Genomic DNA, 23,038 nt, shown 5'->3' with positions numbered 1-23,038 from the left:
GTGATATTCATGGCATTACTTTATTTTATTGGAAATCAAATGTCATTGAGCTGATATCCTACAGTTACCTCATCTCTGTATATAAATGAACTGGAAACAGAGATAGAAGTCTGTATCTTCTAGCTCAATATTATATATGAAGGCACAAAAGAACTTGAAATTATAGGTTCTTGCATCTGAATTTCTTATCACCATGGATCATGCCTTTTGAGGAACAACATTCTGTATTCGTTTTCAGGTCCTTGTTATAAAATACAGAAGATGTAGACAACAAACTACGTATGCATGTAATTTATAATTAATGTACTATTTAAACTTCTGTTTATTCTGCTTCCTTATATGCATAATTCACGTCTATTTTGTCTATATAATCTCAGAATCATTGAACTCTGATACCTTTTTATCGACCCGCGACAGAAATTCAAGATCTCTACGAAGATGATGGATGGATTACTGGGCTTTGATTCTGTCCTCGAAGTTGTCATCATTTGTCTCTGCATCTTAATCCTTTTCCTGCGGGCCTTGGCGATGATATGGTAGATGAATCCACATGAACTGCCAGGTCCCACGCCGACGGCGCTGAATTTCCTGTGTGCATAAGATCTTGTCTATATAACTATACAAGTTATCCTTTTTTCTTTTCATAGGTGTAACTGCTGTGCTACAGTTCACAAAATTTAGCTTCCATTAACTTTTCTTTTCAATTGTCCCGATTATTATCATGTAAATTAAGGTCTATTAGTTACAACATTTTGTTGCTTGACCACATCTTTGAGAACAAGAGGCATTATTTCCCTTATCCTGTGAAAACAAATGGGTACATTCCATCCTTGGTTCCACTATAATCTTAAGATTCATTTCCAATCCATTTAGTTATGGCATGAATGGTCCAAAGACCAAAGGGTCAAGTATTAATTGGTAAATAAATATGTGGGGATAATTACATATTATACCTTTTAGATTATTGCACATTTTTATAAAATATCTTTTATTTATTTATTTTAAAAGAGAAAGAGAAAATGTAAGAGTAAAATAGTCATTTAATGGTTTCCATTAACATTTATAGTTGAGGATTAATCCTAAATATAATTGTTTTGTAAACACTTTGGACGTTAAGTACCAAATGTTAGGATCGCTCAAGAGGTAATATGTAAAATTTACAGCGGTTAAATTAGAAATAAACACATAACTCAGGGTGTAAAATGAAAAACAAAAGTTGAGTTTTATAATTAAGACCCTGAGTTCACCTGAAATTACGAGATTTAAGAACCTTTCGAACTCGTTTCATGGAACTTGCTTAGAAATGAGAGCCTTTCGCCGAGCTCCGTGCTGCTTCGCTGCCGTTCTCTACGACATTCTTGGTTGATGAGGACTCGGGAGCCATTCTTCGTCGGATTTATTTTGTCGAGGGCATGCTCGACCAGGTAATTAATCTCTCTTCTCTCGCTCTCTCTCTCTCTCTCTAATCTATTCTTGCTTTCTCGCACTCTTCTTTCTCTGATCGCTTTGGTTTTGAATTCGTGAGCCCTTACGACCAGAATGATCGCAATTATTTGTCAAAATGATTCTTAAATCAATACCTCAGGATGGTTGGTAGATAGGTTGGCGGATTGAGAAATGTTTCCTAATCTAGAGACGACTACCAGAACGAAGGAAGATTGTAAGATTTGGGTGGGCATGGGTTATATATCTACGACACTTAAGATTGATTCAAAGTGCAGGGTATGCTATAATTTGACAACTTTATTGACGATTAATTTGAATAGATAACCAATGAACAATCTGGTGAAGTTCACTGAATGTCAACATACTATTGATATCTGCTATCTCTTGTTTCCATGGAAGGTTTTAATCATTCAATCAGCTTTATAATTTTTTCTGCTGCACTATTAGCAGCATGCTTAAGTCTCATCTTTCCATGAAATTAGCATGCTAGATAGCTGGTTCATGCCTGGATGGTGCTAGGTCAAGGAAGAAATCGATCAAAATATTCAGAGAACAAGAGAACTAGATTTGGAAATTGTAAAGCATTCTGAAATCAAGGACTATTGTGTCAGGGAGTCTGAATCGATAAATATGGTATCAGTTGGGGATTCTGAACTCAACTGTTTGACCAAAGTGGCAGATGATTGTTTGCTGCTTCTCTGTAGTTGAATGATGTATAGTAGCTTAGCTTTAGTTTTAGCTTATGAATCATTTTTGCTATTCATTGTGATTTCCATGTACCTAGGTATTGGTTGTTACATTGTCCGCAGACTATTCTTATTTTTTTATATTGCTTACCTTGAATGTGTTACATATCTGTTATCTTTATGATGCATAGCTATCTCATGTGAAATTTTGACATCTATCATTCCGTTTCTTTAGCTAATTGCATTGTTTAGCAAGATCATTTTATTTTATACTTCTATTGTGCCATTTTATCTTAGTATTAGGAAACAAATGGACGGCTAATGCACTCAACTCCCTCCAATACGGGATTTGGGGAAGGCAACATGTACGTAGACTCACCCTCATCATTGAAGAGGCTGAAATTATGGATTATCCCACAATTCCAATAAGGGCTGTTATTCAAACAACTAACCTAGAATCTGATGATGGAGATTAGGCCAACTAAAGTATAAATAAATTAATTAATATAAGGCTCCAGATGGAAATCAGATAATGATCATGTGCTTGTATGTTCTGTTTTCCACCTTTCATGATATCAGTTTATATGTATCATGTGGTATCAATAAACTCACATTTTCTTTCTTCTTTCTTTTTCATATAGGTTATTCTTTGGATCTCACGTGATGTTCTTGTAAAACTTAAGACTGTCTCAAATGTTACCTTCTTTCCTAACAGCTGCTACAATGACTTCAGTGGAAGCAATGGAGGGGAATATGAGAGTCCAGAAGATGAACCTTGACGGCAACAGAAAAAGATTCCAGATAAGATGTATGGCATTGAACTTTGATGATAAACTCTGAGCTTCTTGTTTAGTTTGTTTCTTTTTTACTTTTAGTTTAGGTACTCAGAAGTGTTTTGCTTTGTAGAAGTTGCTTTTCTTTTACTAATTTTTCCTATTGGTGAGATGCCAATACAGTGGACTTACCTTCTATGTCATATTTTCTTTTACATATTTTGACTTATAAGATCTTCTCATCTAATTAAGCTATATGTATCCTCACTGTATAAAATAAGGTCTTACAGAGGTATGCCTAGCTTGCTAACAATATGACAGCCATATACTTTGATTCCTGACTCAGATACAAGAACTTGCAACCTGAAAGCAAGAATAATTCCCTGCTTAAGGCTGCACAGACTTGACTATTCCATTAAAGTAAAGGTGGGCGCAGATGGGGGGTTAACAGGACGGTAAATATATATATATATATATATGGAAACATGATTCAATCATCTTGCCACTTTCTGATTGGCATGCGGATACTTGCTTCACAAATTATGCTAGGGCAATCAAATCTGTGAGAATTATCTCAGCCTTCCAAGTTAGAATTGTTGTCTGCTCAATTGTTCATTCACTTGTTCATACTTCATAATCATCACTGGATAGTATTTTGGGCCAATGGTGTCCTCTGAAGAATACTGTTGATCAAACTTGAAGTACACTTTGTAAATCAGTTATATTTACATCATATTTTATTAGTTTCTGATATCTGATATTCTGATTCATTTTAATATTAAGCTGACAAATATATATATATATATATATATATATATATATACCATCCATAAATAATTGTCAATTCCTAATTTTGCTCAGATTTGCCCAGTCTTGTAATGGATAAAATACCAGCAACATAGGAACTAGCATGAGTGTCTTTGTTTTTCAAATGTGATGCAGTTTGGTACTCTGTAATGTAAAACTCAATCAGACAACTCTTAATAGCAGCCACAATGACCTTGATGCCTTGATCACTGCTAGATTCGAAATACTTGATTACAAACTCTGAATATTTAGAACCAATCAAAAAGATTTACCCCCCTTTTAATTTATTAGTCTTGAATAACTGATCTTCTATTTTCAATAGGGAAAAATTCATTGATGAATGCAGCAAATTTCACATTGACATCAAGGGGAGAACGAGGAGCTACGTCTATTACAGGAGAAAGAGGAGGTGGAACTTGAAAATTTGGGAAATTTGAGATTGAAAATCAACACCCTACAAAATTCTACACAAGAATATGCTGATGAGATTCTTGAAGAAATTCATAGTTATATTTCTGGTACATGCCTATGTTTATAAAGTTTGCTATAGTTTCAGTGTCTCTGAAACTTGTGAAGATTCTCTGATGAATGCAGTTTTTGAGGCTGAGTTACAACATGGGTTCAAACTTCATGGAAGTTCTGAAGGATATTAATGATCTGAAGATTTTATTCAGTTCTATAAGTTCGAAAAGTTCCCAAAATAGTTGGTAACCATGCAATAATGGGCAGTGGTTATTTGTCCTTAACCTCAAATAGGTATTATATTTCTTACTTTTATTAACTATTTATTTTATTTAACTACTAAATTCAGCAAGAATTGCTCATCAGTATATTTACGTTTCCAGTGCATTACAAATTTTGTTCTCCCCAGAAACATTAGTCTCTCTCTTCAAGATTATTCATGGCAAGCTACACTTGGAACATCTGTTACCTTCATTTTATAGGGAACATTGTTCTCTATCGATGTTTGTAGAAAGAGGAAAGTACAGTTCACACTTTGTGGTTGGGTTTAAATTTACTTTACATCCCTATAGTTTTATTTGTGTTTCCTTACCCATTACAGTTATGTTCAAAATGTAAGTATTATTTTTTCTATCATATATAATTAAGCCACAAGTCAAATTTGAAGATGTTATGAGACAAAGTTGTAGGTGATTGAATAAAATTTTTTACGCATTTAAAATAATACCGATTAAATTTTAGATGACAAAGATATAATAAAAACATACATTTATTATATTTTTGTTATCTAAAATTTGATTAATATTATTTTTGATGCGTTGAAAAGTTTATCTTATCTTCTACAACTGCTCTAATGAGGATTTTCAAATTCGATTTTGAGTTTAGTCAAATATGTTGAATAAAGTAAGAGTTGCCCTTTAGTCTAAACTGCAATAGTAAAGTGATACAAATAAAACTATTGGAGCAGCGGGAAGGTTTATAGAAACTAAAACTCATAACAAGAATGAGTGATGATGAGGCAGTTTTAGAAGGAAGGTAGCTACTGACTGTGTTTCAGAGAGAGTTTCTAATTGTCATCACCCATCCGCTATATTTTATAATCCATTGGCTTGATGCACGAGTGCACATAAGCCCCTTCTCCTTGGTTTTGGCAATAATCCATGTATTATGGATAATGCAATCCCACAAAGTATTCTTCTTCATATATTTAGTATAATGCATTTAGTCTGTGGAAACAATCTCTTTAATAATGCAAATAAGGCTACCTACATATTTTACTTTCTATATTGGTAGAAGCCTTGGCATCTGGATGCACTTGTTTAGTTGCTTTCCCTGTTGGTTCTCAGTAGACAAGGTAGTTGTAAAATTTGCCTTTTCCAAGATCTATTATATAAGTTAATAAATTCGTTTGAGGAAAGCTTTCAATTATAGCTTAAATTTGATTCTATTTCATGGTATTGTTTATATCTTAGTTGTCTATTCTATTTAATGCCATTAATGTCCTTTTTTCCTTTCTACTGTTACTAACAATTAATACTCTCCAACTTATATTATGTCGAACAGGCAGCCTGAGCAATAGAACTTCCAACTAGTAATTGTGATTTAGAAATCTTATTGTGTCCAAGTGGTGATAAGATGGACTCTGAATCAAGCACCATATAAAAATGTCCAAGAAAGTGATCGAGAAGATATTCTGGTATTAATTTTTTAATTTGATCATCTTAGGGCCAATGGTTGTGTGTGAATGCTTGCAGATCTCATCCTACTTTTAGCTTTTATCCTTTTGATGCACAACAAAGATCATTTTCCATGGCACTTTTCTGCTATATGCTTTGCAGAAGAGGCATTGGCTGTCAATATTGATCCAGTTGTTGCTCATCTTCTTCTTGCAGATATCATTTTCGCTGTTGCTCTTCTCTCTGCTACATTTACAGACAAGACGTCGAAAGGTATGAAACTATCTTGCAGTATATTTCTTCTCTACTGTTTGACACATTAATACATACAATCATGCACTGCAGTGAATTTTCATGAAGCCTGTTCCTTTAGTACATTTTCCTTTTAAAGTAGGCATAGTTATATTTTGACCCTCAACTATTATAAAGAACTCTGATATAAATAATTTTAAAATTTTTCCTAGCTTAATATCTCTGTTTTCTTATCATATCTTCCAATCTTCTCCTTTTAATGGTCGGTCTCAATGACAATTTTTATAAATATCAAACTCTAAAATCTATTTCTTATTTCGATTTATCTAATTAACTAGTCAAACTTTTTAACATTTTTTAAATAAAAATTTGACTTAATGACATAATAAGATAACCCAGAGATGTATATGTTTATTTATTTTTTTCTTTAAGAGGGTAAAAGTAATAAATAAATCAAAATATAATGAAGTCATTTATAAAAAGAAAACAAAATAAAGTAGAAACAAGATACGATGTACCGTGTGGGGAAGACCTTCCAGTGGATTGCGGTCCCTTGGAGCGGTCTTTGTTTGTAGGCTTGTAGGATCTGAAATTGTCTTTATATTTTAACTTACTGACAGAAGAGACTTGTACAGAATATTCACATGGCAAGTATCACGCGTCATGTCTAATATAGATTGTGTCTTATTCATTGCATCCGTAGGCCAAACTGATGGCGTCCCCATTCCCCAGTTGGGTGAATATGGATTGCTGCACATGACACGTCAGCATTACATGGCGTGCATAGGCATCATGACTCTTTTGGTTGATAGCCATATATATATATATATAGTATTTGATCAAAATAGGTCTCTTTGGAAACTTATTGGTGACAGGAAATGATTTACTCCCTAACCATGGAGAAAGAGAGTTTTTTTTACCAAAGTAGCTCTATTTTATATTTTATTTATTTATTTAAATTCTACCTCAAATTTAATACTAAATTAAGCCAGAGCACCGTAAAACAATGATAAGTTCAGTATTTTACCTTTTAATAAAAGTATTAATTTTTTTAATAAAATGTTTAACTATTTAGCGTTTTATGTTTAGAAACGTTGAAGTATTTAAGTGTTTTATTAGAAAGAATTAAAAAAATTAACAGTAAAATTTGGATGAGCTATGATTTTTTTTCCTATCTTCACAGCAATATATTTAGTGACTAAGATAAATAACCGAGCACAAATTTATGATATTACAAACATTTTTTTTTGTGTATATCTTTTTCTAATAAATTATTGAATTGTTGAATACTTTTTCTTTCAATAAAAACACTGATTATATTAGCATTTTTACTTTTAAAAAATGATGATTTGATTAATGTTTTACTTTTGGTCGGATAAAATGCTTAACAGTTTAGCGTTTTATTTAGTGCTATGATTAAATAGATATTTTTTGGTATTACTTTTGTTTACTGTTTTACCTTGAATTTAAAAGGGCTAAGAAGATCAATGGCTTTTTTTAAACTAAATCGCTGAACAAGTTAATTTCTTTTTGTCAAAACTCGATACATTATTATTGCAGTAATATAAAGACTTTAATTAAGACATTTTAGATAAACTAAGAGTCAGTAAGATCAACATTTTATATGCAAAAAAAAAAAAAACGAAATTTACGAATGCTTTAGTTGTAGCATAGATTGTAGAACACTAATAAGTATTCAAGAGTAGCATCTTTAGGTATTAATTTTAGGAGGTAGATTATTTAGGTGCATAAGTTTCTTTTAGTTTAGTAAAAAAATTAGCTCATTTTTTCAAGAATATATATATATATTTCTTTGGTTGCATCTACAGTGCTTACGGATGGTTTGACACTATTTTGGCAGTCGTTAGTGGATTATGTATGGGTTTAAAACGTGCCTAGAATATATAGAACAGAGCTTGTCTCTTGTTTAGCCTATAAATAATCCAATATGAATGGAAGATAAGGTAAGAGTATAATTATCATCTACCACTATGGTTTGAGAAATCATTCAGAATCTCTTTAACTCTTTTCATTCGTGGGTCTCATCCTTGTCGGTTTTAGGGTATGATTTTGATCATTTAAATACAATAGAAGATGTGAAGTATGTTTTACTGCTGGAAAAGGTATTTTTGTTATTATATCTGTTGGATGGAAAGTACATCAATACCTGTCAAGTTGGCCGGAAATACTAAGTGTTGCTTAGCACCTTGGGACCTCAAAAGGGTTTAAATGCAACAATTGGGAATTCAAAAGGTTACCTTGATTTTGGATCTAATCTAAGGGTAGAATATATTTAACCCTGAACTTAAAGTATCACTTCTATTCCCCCTCCACATTTATTTCCTATTTCCTAGTCAAATAGCCTCATTTAATATACTTTGTCCCATTCAGTTCTCAGATTGGAGGATTATCTAGCCCTTCATGTTTGAGTACCCCCCACCATGGCCTATTAATTGAGTGGAAAGTTTTAATATCCCCATATGTTGTTGATTTTTATGGTTTGAATTCTACCTTATTCTTATTTTTCAATAATTAAAACTTTACTGTCACCATCATAGCATCCTAATATTACCATAAAAAAGATTAAGTGCCTATAAAATCAGAAAATAAAAATAATTAAATATAAATTATCTAGCTTAGAAATTTTACAAATATCATCTTGAAAATATTTGAACATCGTTTCCTAAACTCTTTTTTTTTTTTAAATATTCAAAATAAGAAAATCGAGAGATAGGGATAGTCGAATCACCCTCATTTAAAAAAATAAAAGGCTGTTTAAAAATTCTTATAGTTAGCCATCCTATTTGCAATATTAACAGAGAGAAATTCTTCAGTAACATGAAGAAGATATATATCTTATGAACCAAAATAAACCTATTAGGAAGGGGTTTCTTAGCAAATTTCCCTATATTTAAAGCAAACACTGTTGATCCAAGCCTTACCTTTTTCTACCGATCAAAGAAAACACTACTGTTGAAGTGTTGATCCAATCGGTCAAAGAATCTTTGGGCCAGCCTCACCAACCCTCCAATGGAGGAGGTTTTACTACCATAAATAAATAATAAAGAAGAAGTTTTACGTACTATAGTCATCGTGGAAACTAGACAGCAACCAGCACTCCCATGCAGGCATGCGTATTTGAAAGAGATGTAGTGTGACCACGTGCAAACTGTCCTTTTTAAGCATCCACATGGGCTGGCTGTTCTGAAGAAATGCTGTCATAAATACCAACCAAATTAAATAGTAATATCATTTAAAGTTTGTTTACATTTTATAGTTAGTTTATGATGCTGTATGTTCCTTTTTGTAGCTTTATCTAAAGTTTTATTGGACATGGGTTAGAAAATGTCGACTTATCTAACTCCAACTCATACTGTTACATAGATAGTGCAATCATCAAACCTCAGACTGCTTAAAAATAAAAATCAAAACCAAACTCATTTCTGCTAAAATTTAATTAAAATTATAGGGTAAATTATAGCTTACTCCGTTACGGTCTAAACCGACGTATTTAGTAAATGTTGGAATTAACGTGGTTTATTCGTGTCAATATTTATTTAGCGATTAAGCGCCCGATTTGGTTGGATGCAGTAGATTTAGCATACTATTTTCTTTTGTATTTGTTTTGAAATAGTTATAATTTTAAACATGTTTCAGTGAGGTAGATTTCCCTTCCCTTCTAATTGAATGGATGTTATATAGAGACTCTACATAAGAGGATCCATAAGTATATAATCAATTACATTTAGGCCTTCTTCTTACTTTTTACATTCATAAATATTCGTGTTTTTTAAGGAACATCATATCAAACAGCCCCTAATTAATTAAAGTTTTTTTTGTTACATCTCGTTAATAACAGAGATAAACTGTAGTCTGTATCTATAATCATCATCTGCAGACCCCCCCCTTTGTCTACCAACCGACCAATGGATTATGAAGCCAGTCTGCCAGGTGGATCCCCACACCCTTGTAGCTTCCTCCCCCTCACTCTCTCTTCCCAAAACCCTCCTCCCCCAACTCCCAACGTTATATAACACAAAACACCCCAACAGAACTTGAAATTTGGATCTTCCACCGTTAACATTCTCATTCTCATGGCTCACTCTTCCCTCCTCCCTATTATTCTTCTCCTCTTCCTCTTCTTTCCTCCATCCCACCAACTCCAACTCCAACTCCATCCCACCGACTACGCAGCCCTCTTCGACATCCATCTCATGCTCCGTGACCTCCCCGGTTCCACCTTCTTCTCCACTTGGGACTTCCCCGATGGTTATAACTCCTCTTCTTCTCGACCGTGTCAAAATTTCTCCGGCATCGTTTGCTCCTTAGCCGACGACGATGAGTCCTACCTCCGCGTCTCCGTGCTTACCCTCGGCACTGGCCTCGCTGACTCCCCCGGACTCGAGGGTTCGCTTCCGCCGTCCCTCTCTAACCTCACCTCCCTAACCGACCTCGTCGTCTACCCCGGCCAGGTCTCCGGCGAGATCCCGTCCGACCTCGGCGCCCGCCTCCGCCGCCTCAGGCTCCTTTCCATTTCGAGGAATCGTATCTGCGGGGGCATCCCTGCCTCTCTCGCCGGCTTGCCGGATCTCCACACGCTCGATCTCGGCTACAACCGTCTCGAGGGGCAAATCCCGATTCCGTTGCTCTTACCTTCTTCGACGAGCCTCAAGGTGCTCATCCTTGCCGGGAATGGCGGGCTTTCCGGCGAGATCCCACCGGAGTTCTCCGCGGCGCAACTGCTCCACCTCGATCTACGTGGCAACTCCGTATTCGGTGGCCTTCCGCCGATTCCTTCCACGCTTCGCTACCTCTCGCTCTCCGGCAACTCTATGTCAGGTCTACTCGACTCCGCCTTCACTCTGCCGCTTCCGGATTTGGAATTTCTAGATCTCTCTTCCAACAATTTCTCCGGGGCGATCCCGCCGGTCGTTTTCTCGCTCCCGCGGCTGTCGTCGATACTCCTCCAACGGAATAAGCTCTCCGGCGGGGTCGAATTGGCTCCGCCGCCGCCGCCGCCCCCGCCGGAGTGGTCGGTGGTGGATCTGAGCCATAACTTCTTGTCCGGGGAGGTGCCGGCGGGGCTGGCGGCGGCGGGGAGCCTCTTCTTGAACGATAACCGGATGACCGGAGTGGTGCCGGAGGAGGTTGTGAGGATGGTGTTCTCGGGGCGGATGACGACCTTCTACGCGCAGCACAACTTCCTCACCGCCTTCCCGGCGCCGCCGCTGCAACTGCCGGAATCAGTCGCGCTTTGTCTCTCCTACAATTGCATGGAGATCGCCTTCGCGGATGCCTCCGCCGGGTGCCCCGTCAGTGCCGGCACTTTGCTTTCCCGGCCCCCCTACCAGTGCCGCGGCGGCGGCGGCGGCTGATGGATAACGCAAAGGTTCTTTCTATAAATTAGTTTTTTTTTTGTTTGTTTTTTTGGAAAACTTAATAATTAAACAGGTGAGATTAAAACTCTGGTAGGCAAAATTATATTTCAGATCCTACTAACAAATATACGATTCACATCCTATATTTCTTTTAGTATTTAAATTAAAATTTGCGCCCTATTTTATTGACTACTAAAGTATTCTTTTTCAATTAAAATTTAAAATATGGGACTTAAAATATAAATACTAAGAATATAGGGTGTGAATCATAAATTCGTTAACATGCAGGGTTTGAAATGTAAGTTTTCTCTCCGTTTTAAGATCATCACTTGTTTAGATATTAAGTTCTTCGTGAAACGTTGTTTAACGAAAGGAGCTCACGGAATCCCACCGCCTAACGGTCGAATTTCGTGTTAGCTTCGTCCATTGCCAGTTTGCTACTTGTGATTGGATTTGTTTTTATTTGCCGGGCAGCGCTAACGGTCGCATTTGATCCGTGGATTGGTGTATTACTACTTGCGTACAAGATAGTGGGATGGTTGGCAGAGGAGTAAAGCCAAGTAATTAAAGGCTTGCTGCTCCAATGCCTATTTAACTTTATTCACTCTCTTTGGGTCTTGCTTTAACTCAACCAGTGTCTCTGTTTGTCAATAGTACATGTACTCGTGTCACTTTGGATAGTTTGAAGAAGTAGTTATCCAACTTGGAATGTTTACATAATCGCCACCAAAAAGAGATTTAAAGTTTCATAATTGCCACAGAAAAGCACTTGCAAAATATCACTTCATTAGTTAAATTTAACTAAATCACAGTAAAAACCAAACTTAGATTCAACAACACACTAAAAAAAAGCCATCTTACCATTTTGCATATCAACAGTTCCATAAGTTATCTAATACTTTATCCGATATTATAATGCAAGGAAAAATATCTATTTTTCATGCAAGACATAAATCACTTATTAAGTATATCACACTCTAAATTTCAAGAAACAAAAATATTTCAGTCGTTTATATATATATATATATATATTGTTAGTTTTAACAACAATCTATTTGAAATATTCTATGAATATGGCGTTTCTCACAATCCTGCAGGAATTAAAAGGTCTTAGTAGCACTTGAAATGTTACATATTTCAAAATTATTAGGTTAAAAAAAACCTTTCTAATAAGTTAAAATGATTGGAGTTGCGAAAAGAAATAAGAGCAGCCTTCTTTTACAAAATCAAAGCATAGATGTCTTTTCTTGCAAAAAGCTCCGGCAAGGTCATAGACTCATAGTCCTTACTTCGTAAAGGAGAAGTCGGTGAGTCCAAAAAGCGATTAGCTCTCATCAAAAGCGCAGGTGGCTCCTCCTATTCCTCCAATAAGAAGTTTGACGAAAATAAACTTTGCAAAATGGGGTGCTATGCAATAACTGCATACTAATCAATCAAACAAAAGAAGGAGACAGGAGCTACATATGAATAGATGAGAATGATTAGATACATTATTTTTAGCTTACTTGTGAGGTTCCTCAAAAATAATGAATGTAGTGCCACTTTATGCATTTTATCATGCGTGCCAAGTGCTTCTGCAATCCCTTCACCCTACAGCAAAGTAAATTCGGATTGCCCAGTGATTTTCTTGTGGTCCAGCGGTAACAGCATCTTCATCGCCATGAGCAAAAAGCTTCGTGATGAGCCACCCACCGGCACTAATAATGATAACGTCAATCTAACAGATAGCCTAAGTTGTTGATCCTTGTCGTCGAATGGCAACAACAGTTTCATTGCAACGTGCACATCTATATGAGCTAGCTGCTGCGCAGCGAGTTCGGAGACAGTAATAGCAGTACCTGTAATCAGAAACTATATTAGGCTCCCTACGTTGACAATAGGAAATATTATGACCCAGAAAGATAATGGAGCACAAAAGAATCAGAGATATTACTAATCTTCTCTTTGGGTAACTTATATAAGAAAGGAACCTTACTAAACATGATGACTACAGGTGTAAGCGAGCCAATCTCAAGTAAGCTGAGCCTAGCTTGGCTCGGCTTGAAATTGATTGAAGCCAAGCTTGAACTCGGCTCCAACAAACTCGGTTTCAAAAGCTTTCTTTAATATTTGCTTCATAATCATATCGTTTACACATTTTGACTTTTCGAGAGGCTATACATATAAAGACAATTTCTATTTCTTAATTTCTTGGTGCGGGGGACAAAATGCCACCCAGCCAATTTAAAACATTAATCACTTTTACTGTTTTAACATTACGAAAACCATGACTCTAACCTGCCTCACCTGATTTTACCTTGAAGCACAATAACTAACTGCATGACAACACATCTTTGTATATTATTAAACAGGCATTCATATCGAGCTAATTTGAGCCAAGCTTGACTTAAGCCAATCTCAAGCTGAGCGAGTGGCTCGCGAGCTGACGAGCCAATATGACACGCCTAGTTGATGACTGACAGATGTACTATGTTACAAATTACATCTGTTTGTTTCTGATTTATATTTGCAACTAGAGAGAGAATAGATCCCCATGCCTATGTTAATCAGATGCATGTACATGTAGAAATAGTAAACAGACTGCTCCTAAATAAAATTGACTTATATTTGGGCATCCCAAATGATAAGAGATAATCCAACGCATCAACTAAGGGTTTGTTTTGGCCTCTACTAGACATGCTGTAGCAAATCTTTATCATAGATAAGATGGCTTGCCAAAGATAGTATTTAATATCATAACATCTGTGCTCACACTTCAATGTGTCATTCATGGAGGGCATCCTAGTGGAAGGGCTCAGGGTTCATACATGTAAAGAGGGTCCATTTGCAATCCAGCTCATTTAAATCATCTTCAGCATTGTAATATCACACTTTATAAAATGCTCGAAGTTAAGCCCAGACTGAGCAATTATTTAAGAATGAGAATGCATTGATGCAAAGAATAACTGTCATCACATGATTGTATTCGTTAACCATTTAGATAGATCACTTAAAAATATGGATTTCATTTTATTGCAGGCAATTCACCAAATAATGATTGGACAATCTAAACTCATTTAGTTTATTAGACATAATAGTCATAGAAGTAAAACCATCTGACATCTACAAACTGAATTGATTCATTCACAACAAATAACATTAACCTATACCGATGAGAAGTACAAGTACCTGTGTTGACAAGGAATAGCTGTAAAGGGAATGCTAGGAGTTGAATGACATATGGGGCACTCTGCTTCATCATTGGAAGAGCCGAGGGATTTATCCTTAGAGAATGGGAGAAGAAGTTTCTTGACAGAGGATGAGTTTAAAAGAGGAAGAAGCAAAAGCAACATTTCCTGTATAACAATAATAATTTTATTATTACATTGTAACATAATAAATCTTGAAATAATGTTGGTATGAGATTTTTGAAACCTAAAGCAAGAGAGTGACTTTTCATAATCAAGAAACAAAAGCTAAAGTTTATCCTAATAAATCTTTGAAATAATATCAATTATTTGCTAGAGTTCAAGAGATAAGCAATACCGAAAATTCATTCCACACCAACTGGCGATTCATGTACTCAAAGCTGACAGCTCTATTCATATTAGGACTTCCATAAACAAGCCTTGCTCGCAAAGCCCTTTCAATAATACTTCTATATCTGTATATATCATACATCAAATTTGTGCAAAAGTCAGAACCAAAAAATGTACTAACTGTTGCAAGACCTTAAATATCACACAAGGATCAGTAGATCTGCTTTTCCAGAGTTTGAGCTAAAATTGAGCAAAGATCAACACTTTATCACAACACTATTGTGGTGCATGACAATATAACATCAAACCAAACATCCTCTTCTATTCAACATTTATTACTTATAGACTTTATTATTTATTTTGCTTTCAGTACTTTTGGAATTTATATTGATTCTAAGCCTATTCTGTTACATTAAATGTACTGAGATAGCTGGCCTCAACTAGATGCAATTAGCTGCTTATTGTCAATTTTGGGTTAAAAAACTTAGACCAAAAGAAAGCCTAAAACAGCTAAAACCAGTAATAAATTTTGTTAATATTTAAAAATCAACATGTTAAGCTGAGTTGGGATGTACTGGAAACAAAAAAATATTCTTTTGTTGATATTTTAAAGTCTATAACTGCTAGGCTGAGTTGACCAACACATTATTTTACTAGAATTTTACAATGTGGTCATTGAGAAAGAAATTGAAATAAGAAATATTAAATTTAGAAGAAGTATACCTCCCACTATAAAGAAATAGCAACAGGTTACAGAAAGAGCAGGCCTTGTATAATCCCTCCATACGTTGTATCAAGATCCAAGTGCGACTTGCCAACGATCTCTGTCACAAGAGAAAACAAGTTACACTAAATTATTAGTGCACTGATATTCATAATAAGCTTGAAAGATAGGGGCGAAAAATTACCCGTTCAGAATCACCCCATCGACGAAAAGCAGAGAATGACTGCAGACGGGACCAGATATATTGGCCACCTACAGTGCTTAGGCAATACCATATCTTTTGAGAAGCTGAAAGCCCAGGACCTTCCAGTCCTGTTCTAACTGAAGAAACATGACATAAGATAGTTATTTTGAAGATTTGACTATTTGAGCCATAAAAGGGAGACATAAATAACAGTAACCATAGGCTACTATCATTAGGTGGACATATTAGTATGCTTGTCAATGGAAATACACATGAACATTGTCAGACTATTAAGTCCTGTATTTGTCACCCGCCCTTTTTATTGTTTAATTGATGATAAATCAAAAAACTGAAGGTGCAATAAAAACATCACTACATTTAGTTGGTGAGGTAATCCATTCCATCAAGTATATAGATTTTCATGGGCAGTTCAAGTACAAATTAATTAGTTTATTAAATTATCATATCAAAAAGCAAGCAACACGAAATCTACCTACAGAACCTACATGCTACTCAGATATTTAGACTTGTTACATAGAAACTGAGTTTCCGATCATCAGTAATACCAAATCCATATACGTACAGTTATCACACAGAATCAACATGTGGTTTCTGCATCTAGTCATGCAATCAAGCCAGATGATCAAGCCATGCCAAATCAATCTTTGTATGATGCTAAATTTCAGCCAAAAGATCAAGCTTGGTTGATATACTTTTGAGTCAAGCATGGTTGTGCTTGACTTGAAATGAGATCTCAAATTAAAGATCGCCTCCTACATCTCATTCCAACACAAAACACTCAGCGAGTTACCAATAAAAAATGATACAGATGACTGTTAATGACACTGCAATAGCCAGCAGTTTGCCTAGGTTTTAAGTCACCAAATTCATTATGTAGGTATTACACGATTTGAGCACTATGTTAGCACGATTCAGCAACCACAGCCACCATATCTTACTTACAACATTAAACCATACCATACACTTCCTTTCGATAAATAAAAATAAGTCCCAAGTAAACGGCCATAGGCTTAATTATTAACATGAAGATAAATTTTGGATGTTCCCATGCACGACTCCAAAAGCATTTCCAAGCAATAACCAACAAATCCCTCATCCAATCAAAAGCTAAAGCATTAATATACTATAACAGGAAAAGTCAAGTTAACTACCATGGGCAAGGATGAATACCTTCTTTTCCTCCGGCGGGCACTGCACGTTCATCTCTATACCTCAAATTCATCAACGCATTCCCTGGAGTTGGCTTATCCACCCAAATCGAGAACCTCCATATAAGAAACTCAAGGAAAGCATCAAGCTCCGGCTCATATTGAAACAAGAATCCTGGCTAACCCCAAACAAGAGGATCACAAACACAGTGATTACTACCGCAAAGAACATAAGAATCAAGAACTAAACTCCCAACACTAAAATTTTTGAAAGTACCTTCATCAAAGAGAAGACTTTGACCAACTGTTCTTTCAACATGGCCGACATCTCCACGTCCAACCTCGCGGCGTCGAATTGGTTGACTCTAGATATCGAAATCGGAATAGAAACCTATCGAGCAACAAGAATTTATACAGCTCAAGCCAATTGGACCCGACTGACTTAAAAATCGAGAAAATAGATGAAAACAGATAGCAACCTGAGAAGATTCTTGCAAGGACTTCCATCGAGGGTACAATCTGTGGAACTCGGCGATCCAAGCGTCTCCGGAAGGGGGATCGAATCCCGAGGAAGAGGATGAGGAGGGAGCTAGGGTTTCTTTGTCCATGGAACGTGCGGTTCCAAGTCGCACAAAGAAGACAGAAGCGAGAAAAAGAGTCACAAAGGGAGCTTTTTATTAGAACTTCAAGATATTTAAGCTTAAGGTCAGCTCGGCTCGGCTCAGAGCTACCATATAGGCTGAGCTCCATCCTACGGCTCGGCGGCTCGCTTAATGGAGCCAATGGTTGGAATTTTCAAACTCACTTTTTTTTTATTGTTCCCGAATATGAATATAAATGCATCCTAATTAAATTTTGGCTAATATATTAATCCGCCTAATTGAAACTTCAAGTTGGGTGTCAAACTATTGCTCCGAACTAAACACTGTTGAAATAGTTATAGTCATCGTACAGTTGCTTCTTCAAATTAATCGCACTATTGAGTCATTAATCAAGCAAAATTATTGAATTAATACACCATGATCTCCTTGGTCATGGGTAAGATACCTACTAATTCTACTAGAGTTAGTTGGTAGTTTGGTTGATTTTATTTTTTGCATAAATCATAGCTAAAAAATAAGCTAATGTTTAAATTCCGAACCATTTCATTGCCCAATCTATCAAAATACAAAATAGTTTTTATTTCTAGTGGAATGAGATTTGAACTATTCTAGGCTCTCTCGAAAGTTGATTGTCTCCCTAGTTTGGCTAACCAATCAGCTGCTCTGTTCCCTTCCCTGTACGTGTATAAGAATCTGATCCTTTTGAAAGACATCAGCATATTGCAGCAGTTCTGCAAAACCCTCCTAAGACGTCACAGACAACTATCCTCGTATCTGAACATTCTAATAACCCACATAGCATCAGCTTCAATAATTATCTACTCCCATCGTTCATAGGCTTCTCTTAATCCTGCCTGCAACGGCCATACTTCACGGTAGTCGAAAGACTTATGGGTTTGGTTGGTATTTTCAAACTCACTAACTACAAAGAGTAAAGCTTGAGCCGAGCCAAGGTGGAGAGAAGATCCTCTGCATTGTGCCTGACTGTAGTTAATTGGTACGATCATTTGTTAGCACGATGAGTTGGGTAACATTTCTTTATTTATATTTTATGGCGAGCCTCGCCACCGGAGCATAACCGAATAATAAATGGGTTACTTGATGTCATGTACCTTAGTGGTTAAAAGGAAATGATTAGCTGCAATCTTAGATTTATATTTTTAAATTCCCAAATTTCCACTGGATTCTTAATTTCTTATATATTTACATATAAAAACGACATAATAAATTGATTAGATTAGAGAAAATATGCTTACATAACAGGAAGGGGAGAAGAACTTTATTATATCACTGGAGGGATACACACGCGAATAAAGAATTTAGAGGGGTTTATATACTAAAAAACCCAAATGATATCAGATTGTAAATGGATCCGGGTCTTACGGTGACCCGATCCGAATCCGACATGGGCTTTCTACTTAATGTGGGGCCCATTGCCGGATCCCCGCCTTCGGCTCCAACAAAGGTTGTGCTTTTCTCCTCCTCCTCCCTCCTCCCTCCCTCCTCGAACCCCACCGAAAACCCTAACCCTAATCCCTCAAGAATCCAACAATGGCGAACCTAGATTGCCGCATGTACGAGTCCAAGTACCCCGAGGTCGACACGGCCGTGATGATCCAGGTGAAGAACATCGCCGACACGGCAGCGTACGTCTCCCTCCTCGAGTACGGCCACATCGAGGGCATGATCCTCTTCTCCGAGCTCTCTCGCCGTAGGATCCGATCCATCTCCGCCCTCATCAAGGTCGGGCGAATCGAGCCCGCCGTGGTCGTCCGCGTCGTGCCCGACAAGGGCTACGTCGACCTATCGAAGCGCCGGGTCACCGAGGAGGACGCGGTCACCTGCGAGGAGCGGTACAGCAAGAGCAAACTCGTCCACTCCATCTTCCGCCACGTGGCGGAGACGCTCGACCTCGATCTCGAGGACCTCTATGTTCACGTTGGTTGGCCTCTCTATCGGAGATATGGCCATGCCTATGAGGTCCTTCTTCGATTCCTCTTCCGTGAATAATTTTTTGGGCTCTTTTTTGCATATAACACGCTAAATGTTAAAGAGTCTTCTTGCAAAGAAAACCCTCCTTTTGACATCTTTGCAGAATGCTACCTTCATTTTCAAGTATATTTGCAGAAGACTACTTCTTAGTACTTTTCTTTTCCTTTTCTTTTGAGTAAAATGCGGCGCTGTTCTCCCCTGTAACCCACCTTTAAAAGAAGAAGAAGAACCCCACATGAAGGATCTTTTTGTGAAAATAATACATATTATGGGAACATTACTTAATGAGTTATGAGTGTAAAGGTGGATTTTTTTTTTTTTTTTGCAATGTTGGGTTTTTCACATCTATTTTACATATACGTCATCTCTATTTGATATTTGCATGTATACATTTAAAAATCTTTAATTATAGGTTGATTTTCTAGAACCAACAACTAAACATTATTTACTTGATAGGTATATATGCAAATAAGAGAATTCTACAAATATCAAATTTGGTGAGGGTACTAATAAACACATATAAAGGATCCAGAGGCGTATAAATGTAAATATCAAATTCAGAGGAACATACACAAAAGCGAAGGATTTTAGAGGGTTATACGAAAACCTCTATTTTATTTTGTTTCTCTTTTTTTCTCTTGAATTCTGTAATTGGTGATTAGTTAAATTTCAATAAGATGTAATCTGTCGTGTTTATGTAGGCATTCAAGTTGATTGTGGCGGATCCTGATTCAGTTCTTGATTCACTTACCCGGGAAGTGAAGGAAGTTGGGCCTGATGGACAAGAGGTGGTGCTGGATATGCTATAACTTACTGATTTTGTTCGTGGTTTTCTTCTTTTATGCATAACTTATCGGCAGTGCAGGTGACTAAGATGGTGCAGGCACTATCATCAGAGGTTAAGGATGCACTGGTTAAGAATATCAGGAGAAGGATGACACCACAGGCGCTGAAGATACGTGCTGGTATTGAGATGAAATGCTTTCACTTTGATGGGGTTCTCCACATCAAGGTAGCAATGACCAACTTCTTTCTGGTTATTCCTTTTCATGTCATGCCATAATTTATGAGTGCTTCTCTAACCAAATTTTTATGTTTTGTCTAATTTTCTACATTTGGATGTTTAAGAATGTTTGCCATGAGTTAGATAGGTGCTCTTTGATGAGGGGTTAAACACTTTTTGATGAGGGGATAATGTTTAACTGACTGATTGCTTTTCAGGAAGCTATGAGGACAGCAGAAGCTGCAGGATTTGATGACTGCCCTGTGAAGATCAAGCTTGTTGCTCCTCCCCTTTATGTCCTGTATACACAGACTCTCGACAAGGTTGGTGAGAAGTGAATAAACTTTTTGACTCATTGGCTCGTTCTGAATTTGTTTATGTAGAGAGATTCTTTAGGAACATTTTACTGGAAGAAATTAATAAGATTGTTGTTAGTTAGGGAGTATCTCATTATGTCCAGCACAAGGATTCGTAAGGACAACTCCATAAAATTGGTCTTTCCCTTCCAAATGAATCAGGAAGAATGGCAAATTTATTTGTTTCCAGTTCCTGATATATTCTGAGGGAGCCCCTTAAATTTAGCTCCTAGTCACAGATTAGTCTTAAAAGTACTTTTGAGTGTGATGCCATAATAGTGTAATACTACTACTAGTAATTAAACTTTTTGAGAAATTTAAGTGAGGAGGAGATCATGCATTCTTAGTACAGGGTTTGATGTGGAATTTGATTGAACTTTTTTTCAGCAATATAGAGATAAAAGTGAATTACCGGAATTGATGTAGATTAAGTATCTGATTTCAGTGCTTCTGTTTTCTGTGAGGTTTCTAAGTAGGCAGGTTTCTGCTAAAATTAATTATATGGGTTTGATGCATGACCATGTCTGATAAATTTATGCAATTATATTTGCTGCTTGTAACGGGAGCATGGATTGCGCTAAGATTGTAGTTATTGTGTTCTTCCCGTTCCTCTATGTTTATTCATGCCCTCATCACTGGACAGGACAAAGGGATATTGGTTCTTGGTAATGCAATCAAGGCTTGCACTGAAGAGATAACCCGGCATAAGGGAAAACTCATAGTAAAAGAAGCGCCAAGAGCTGTAAGTTTTATCTACTTATTTAGATTGAGTTCATTTCTTTCTAGTTCTATTCTACAATTTCATTTACGAAGATATCTTTTCAAAATGTATGACTCAAGAAATGCTTATTTCTATGTTTGCTCAGAGCAAAGTAAAAAAAATGAAAACTCACAGAAGTCACTCAGATACTAAAGCAAAAAGCTTAAATATATGCCTGCATAAAACTATGAAAATTGCATTGAGGCCCTTATATAGGTTGATATCATATCTAAGACGGGGAAGTGTGCAATTTTGACTTTCAGATGGTAAATGTGCAACTAACCAAAATTGATGGCAATGCATGATAATCTACTAGTAAATCAGATCTTACATGTTGTCTCTTCATTTAGTTATATCTTTGGTCATGTTGCACTAATAAAAGTTGATTGACAAAGTTAACTTACCTTGTCTTAGTTTGTTCTAGTTTTATTAATTTTGCCACTATTGAAATTGTTTTGTTAATATTAGCATCATTCAACACCACTGTCATAAAATTGAGCATCACATGCTGTTTTCTTAACAAAATCTCATTGTTTCCATATAGCAGAACCAATTACACTTTACGATTTGATTTCAGTAAAAACCCAATTGACTCAGGAAACCTGTATTCCTTTTCAATCTGGAACGCATAGAATGCACCTTTTAAGATGTGAACCATCTCTGTTTCTTCCTATATAGTAAGTAATTCTGCGTGCAGTTTATTCAACCTTTTGGCTTGATGTTTCCCATAGGTGAGTGAACGAGATGATAAGCTATTTGCAGAGCATTTGGAGAAGTTGCAGTCAACTAATGAGGAGGTCGATGGAGATGAAGACAGTGAAGAGGAGGAAGATACAGGAATGGGAGAAATTGATGTCGAGAATCCTGTTGTTGGAAGGGCTGACTAGAATATTAACTAATTGGTTGATTTTGAACATCTTCCTATCTGAGATTAGTTGTATAGCACCAGGTAAAACTCAGTGCTTGTAATAGTGTCAACTTAGGTATTCAAGATGGTGAGCCGCTGCCTCTCCTTGATATTTTTTTTTACTGATGCATATCTATCAAAACTGGAAAAGTTTGTTCTTTTAATTCATGTGGATGTCTTAATAAATGATGCTTTCCCCTCGAAGTACCAGTAATTTTCATTACCTGAAACCTAGAAGCTAATATATTCCTGTTGGATCTCAGCCAGATTTTCATTACCAAAGTTCTCTCTGCAAAATTGGAGTGAATAAAACGTTTCGGTGCTTAGGGTTTCAGTTGTGTTA

The 23,038-nt window shown here is 36.4% G+C and overlaps 3 protein-coding genes and 1 pseudogene across 5 annotated transcripts; 3 read left to right on the top strand and 1 right to left on the bottom strand.

Moving 5' to 3' along the window:
- The first annotated feature begins 438 nt into the window (after positions 1 to 438).
- On the top strand, positions 439 to 10,051 carry LOC140768352 (uncharacterized; annotated as a pseudogene).
- Positions 10,052 to 10,058: 7 nt separating this feature from the next.
- On the top strand, positions 10,059 to 12,080 carry LOC140768028 (receptor-like protein 39). Its single transcript, XM_073108104.1, has one exon. The coding sequence runs from the start codon at positions 10,197 to 10,199 to the stop codon at positions 11,475 to 11,477; it is 1,281 nt and encodes a 426-aa protein (XP_072964205.1). The 5' UTR covers positions 10,059 to 10,196; the 3' UTR covers positions 11,478 to 12,080.
- Positions 12,081 to 12,511: 431 nt separating this feature from the next.
- Positions 12,512 to 17,727, bottom strand: LOC140769217 (peroxisome biogenesis protein 2). 3 transcript variants are annotated; one of them, XR_012105874.1, is made up of 9 exons: positions 17,555 to 17,727; positions 17,353 to 17,466; positions 17,098 to 17,254; positions 15,907 to 16,043; positions 15,722 to 15,822; positions 15,006 to 15,123; positions 14,649 to 14,815; positions 12,986 to 13,318; positions 12,512 to 12,842 (listed from the first exon to the last, which is right to left on the bottom strand). XR_012105874.1 is itself a non-coding variant. In XM_073109851.1 (8 exons), the coding sequence occupies exons 1-8, from the start codon at positions 17,681 to 17,683 to the stop codon at positions 13,210 to 13,212; spliced, it is 1,032 nt and encodes a 343-aa protein (XP_072965952.1). In that variant the 5' UTR covers positions 17,684 to 17,727; the 3' UTR covers positions 12,512 to 13,209. The 3 variants fall into 3 exon arrangements, 1 of the variants encoding a protein (XP_072965952.1); XR_012105875.1 differs by having other exon boundaries at positions 12,512 to 12,836; XM_073109851.1 differs by having other exon boundaries at positions 12,512 to 13,318.
- Positions 17,728 to 19,117: 1,390 nt separating this feature from the next.
- On the top strand, positions 19,118 to 22,899 carry LOC140768651 (eukaryotic translation initiation factor 2 subunit alpha homolog). The gene is made up of 6 exons (XM_073109005.1): positions 19,118 to 19,657; positions 20,371 to 20,457; positions 20,535 to 20,681; positions 20,891 to 20,995; positions 21,672 to 21,770; positions 22,520 to 22,899. Exons 1-6 carry the CDS (start codon positions 19,229 to 19,231, stop codon positions 22,673 to 22,675), a joined length of 1,023 nt encoding a protein of 340 aa, XP_072965106.1. The 5' UTR covers positions 19,118 to 19,228; the 3' UTR covers positions 22,676 to 22,899.
- Positions 22,900 to 23,038: the final 139 nt, after the last annotated feature.

Source organism: Typha angustifolia, chromosome 10 (genome assembly GCF_048772165.1).
Source record: "Typha angustifolia cultivar Huaian chromosome 10, ASM4877216v1, whole genome shotgun sequence".
Lineage (NCBI taxonomy): Eukaryota > Viridiplantae > Streptophyta > Magnoliopsida > Poales > Typhaceae > Typha > Typha angustifolia.
This window is presented reverse-complemented; position numbering and strand designations above follow the sequence as displayed.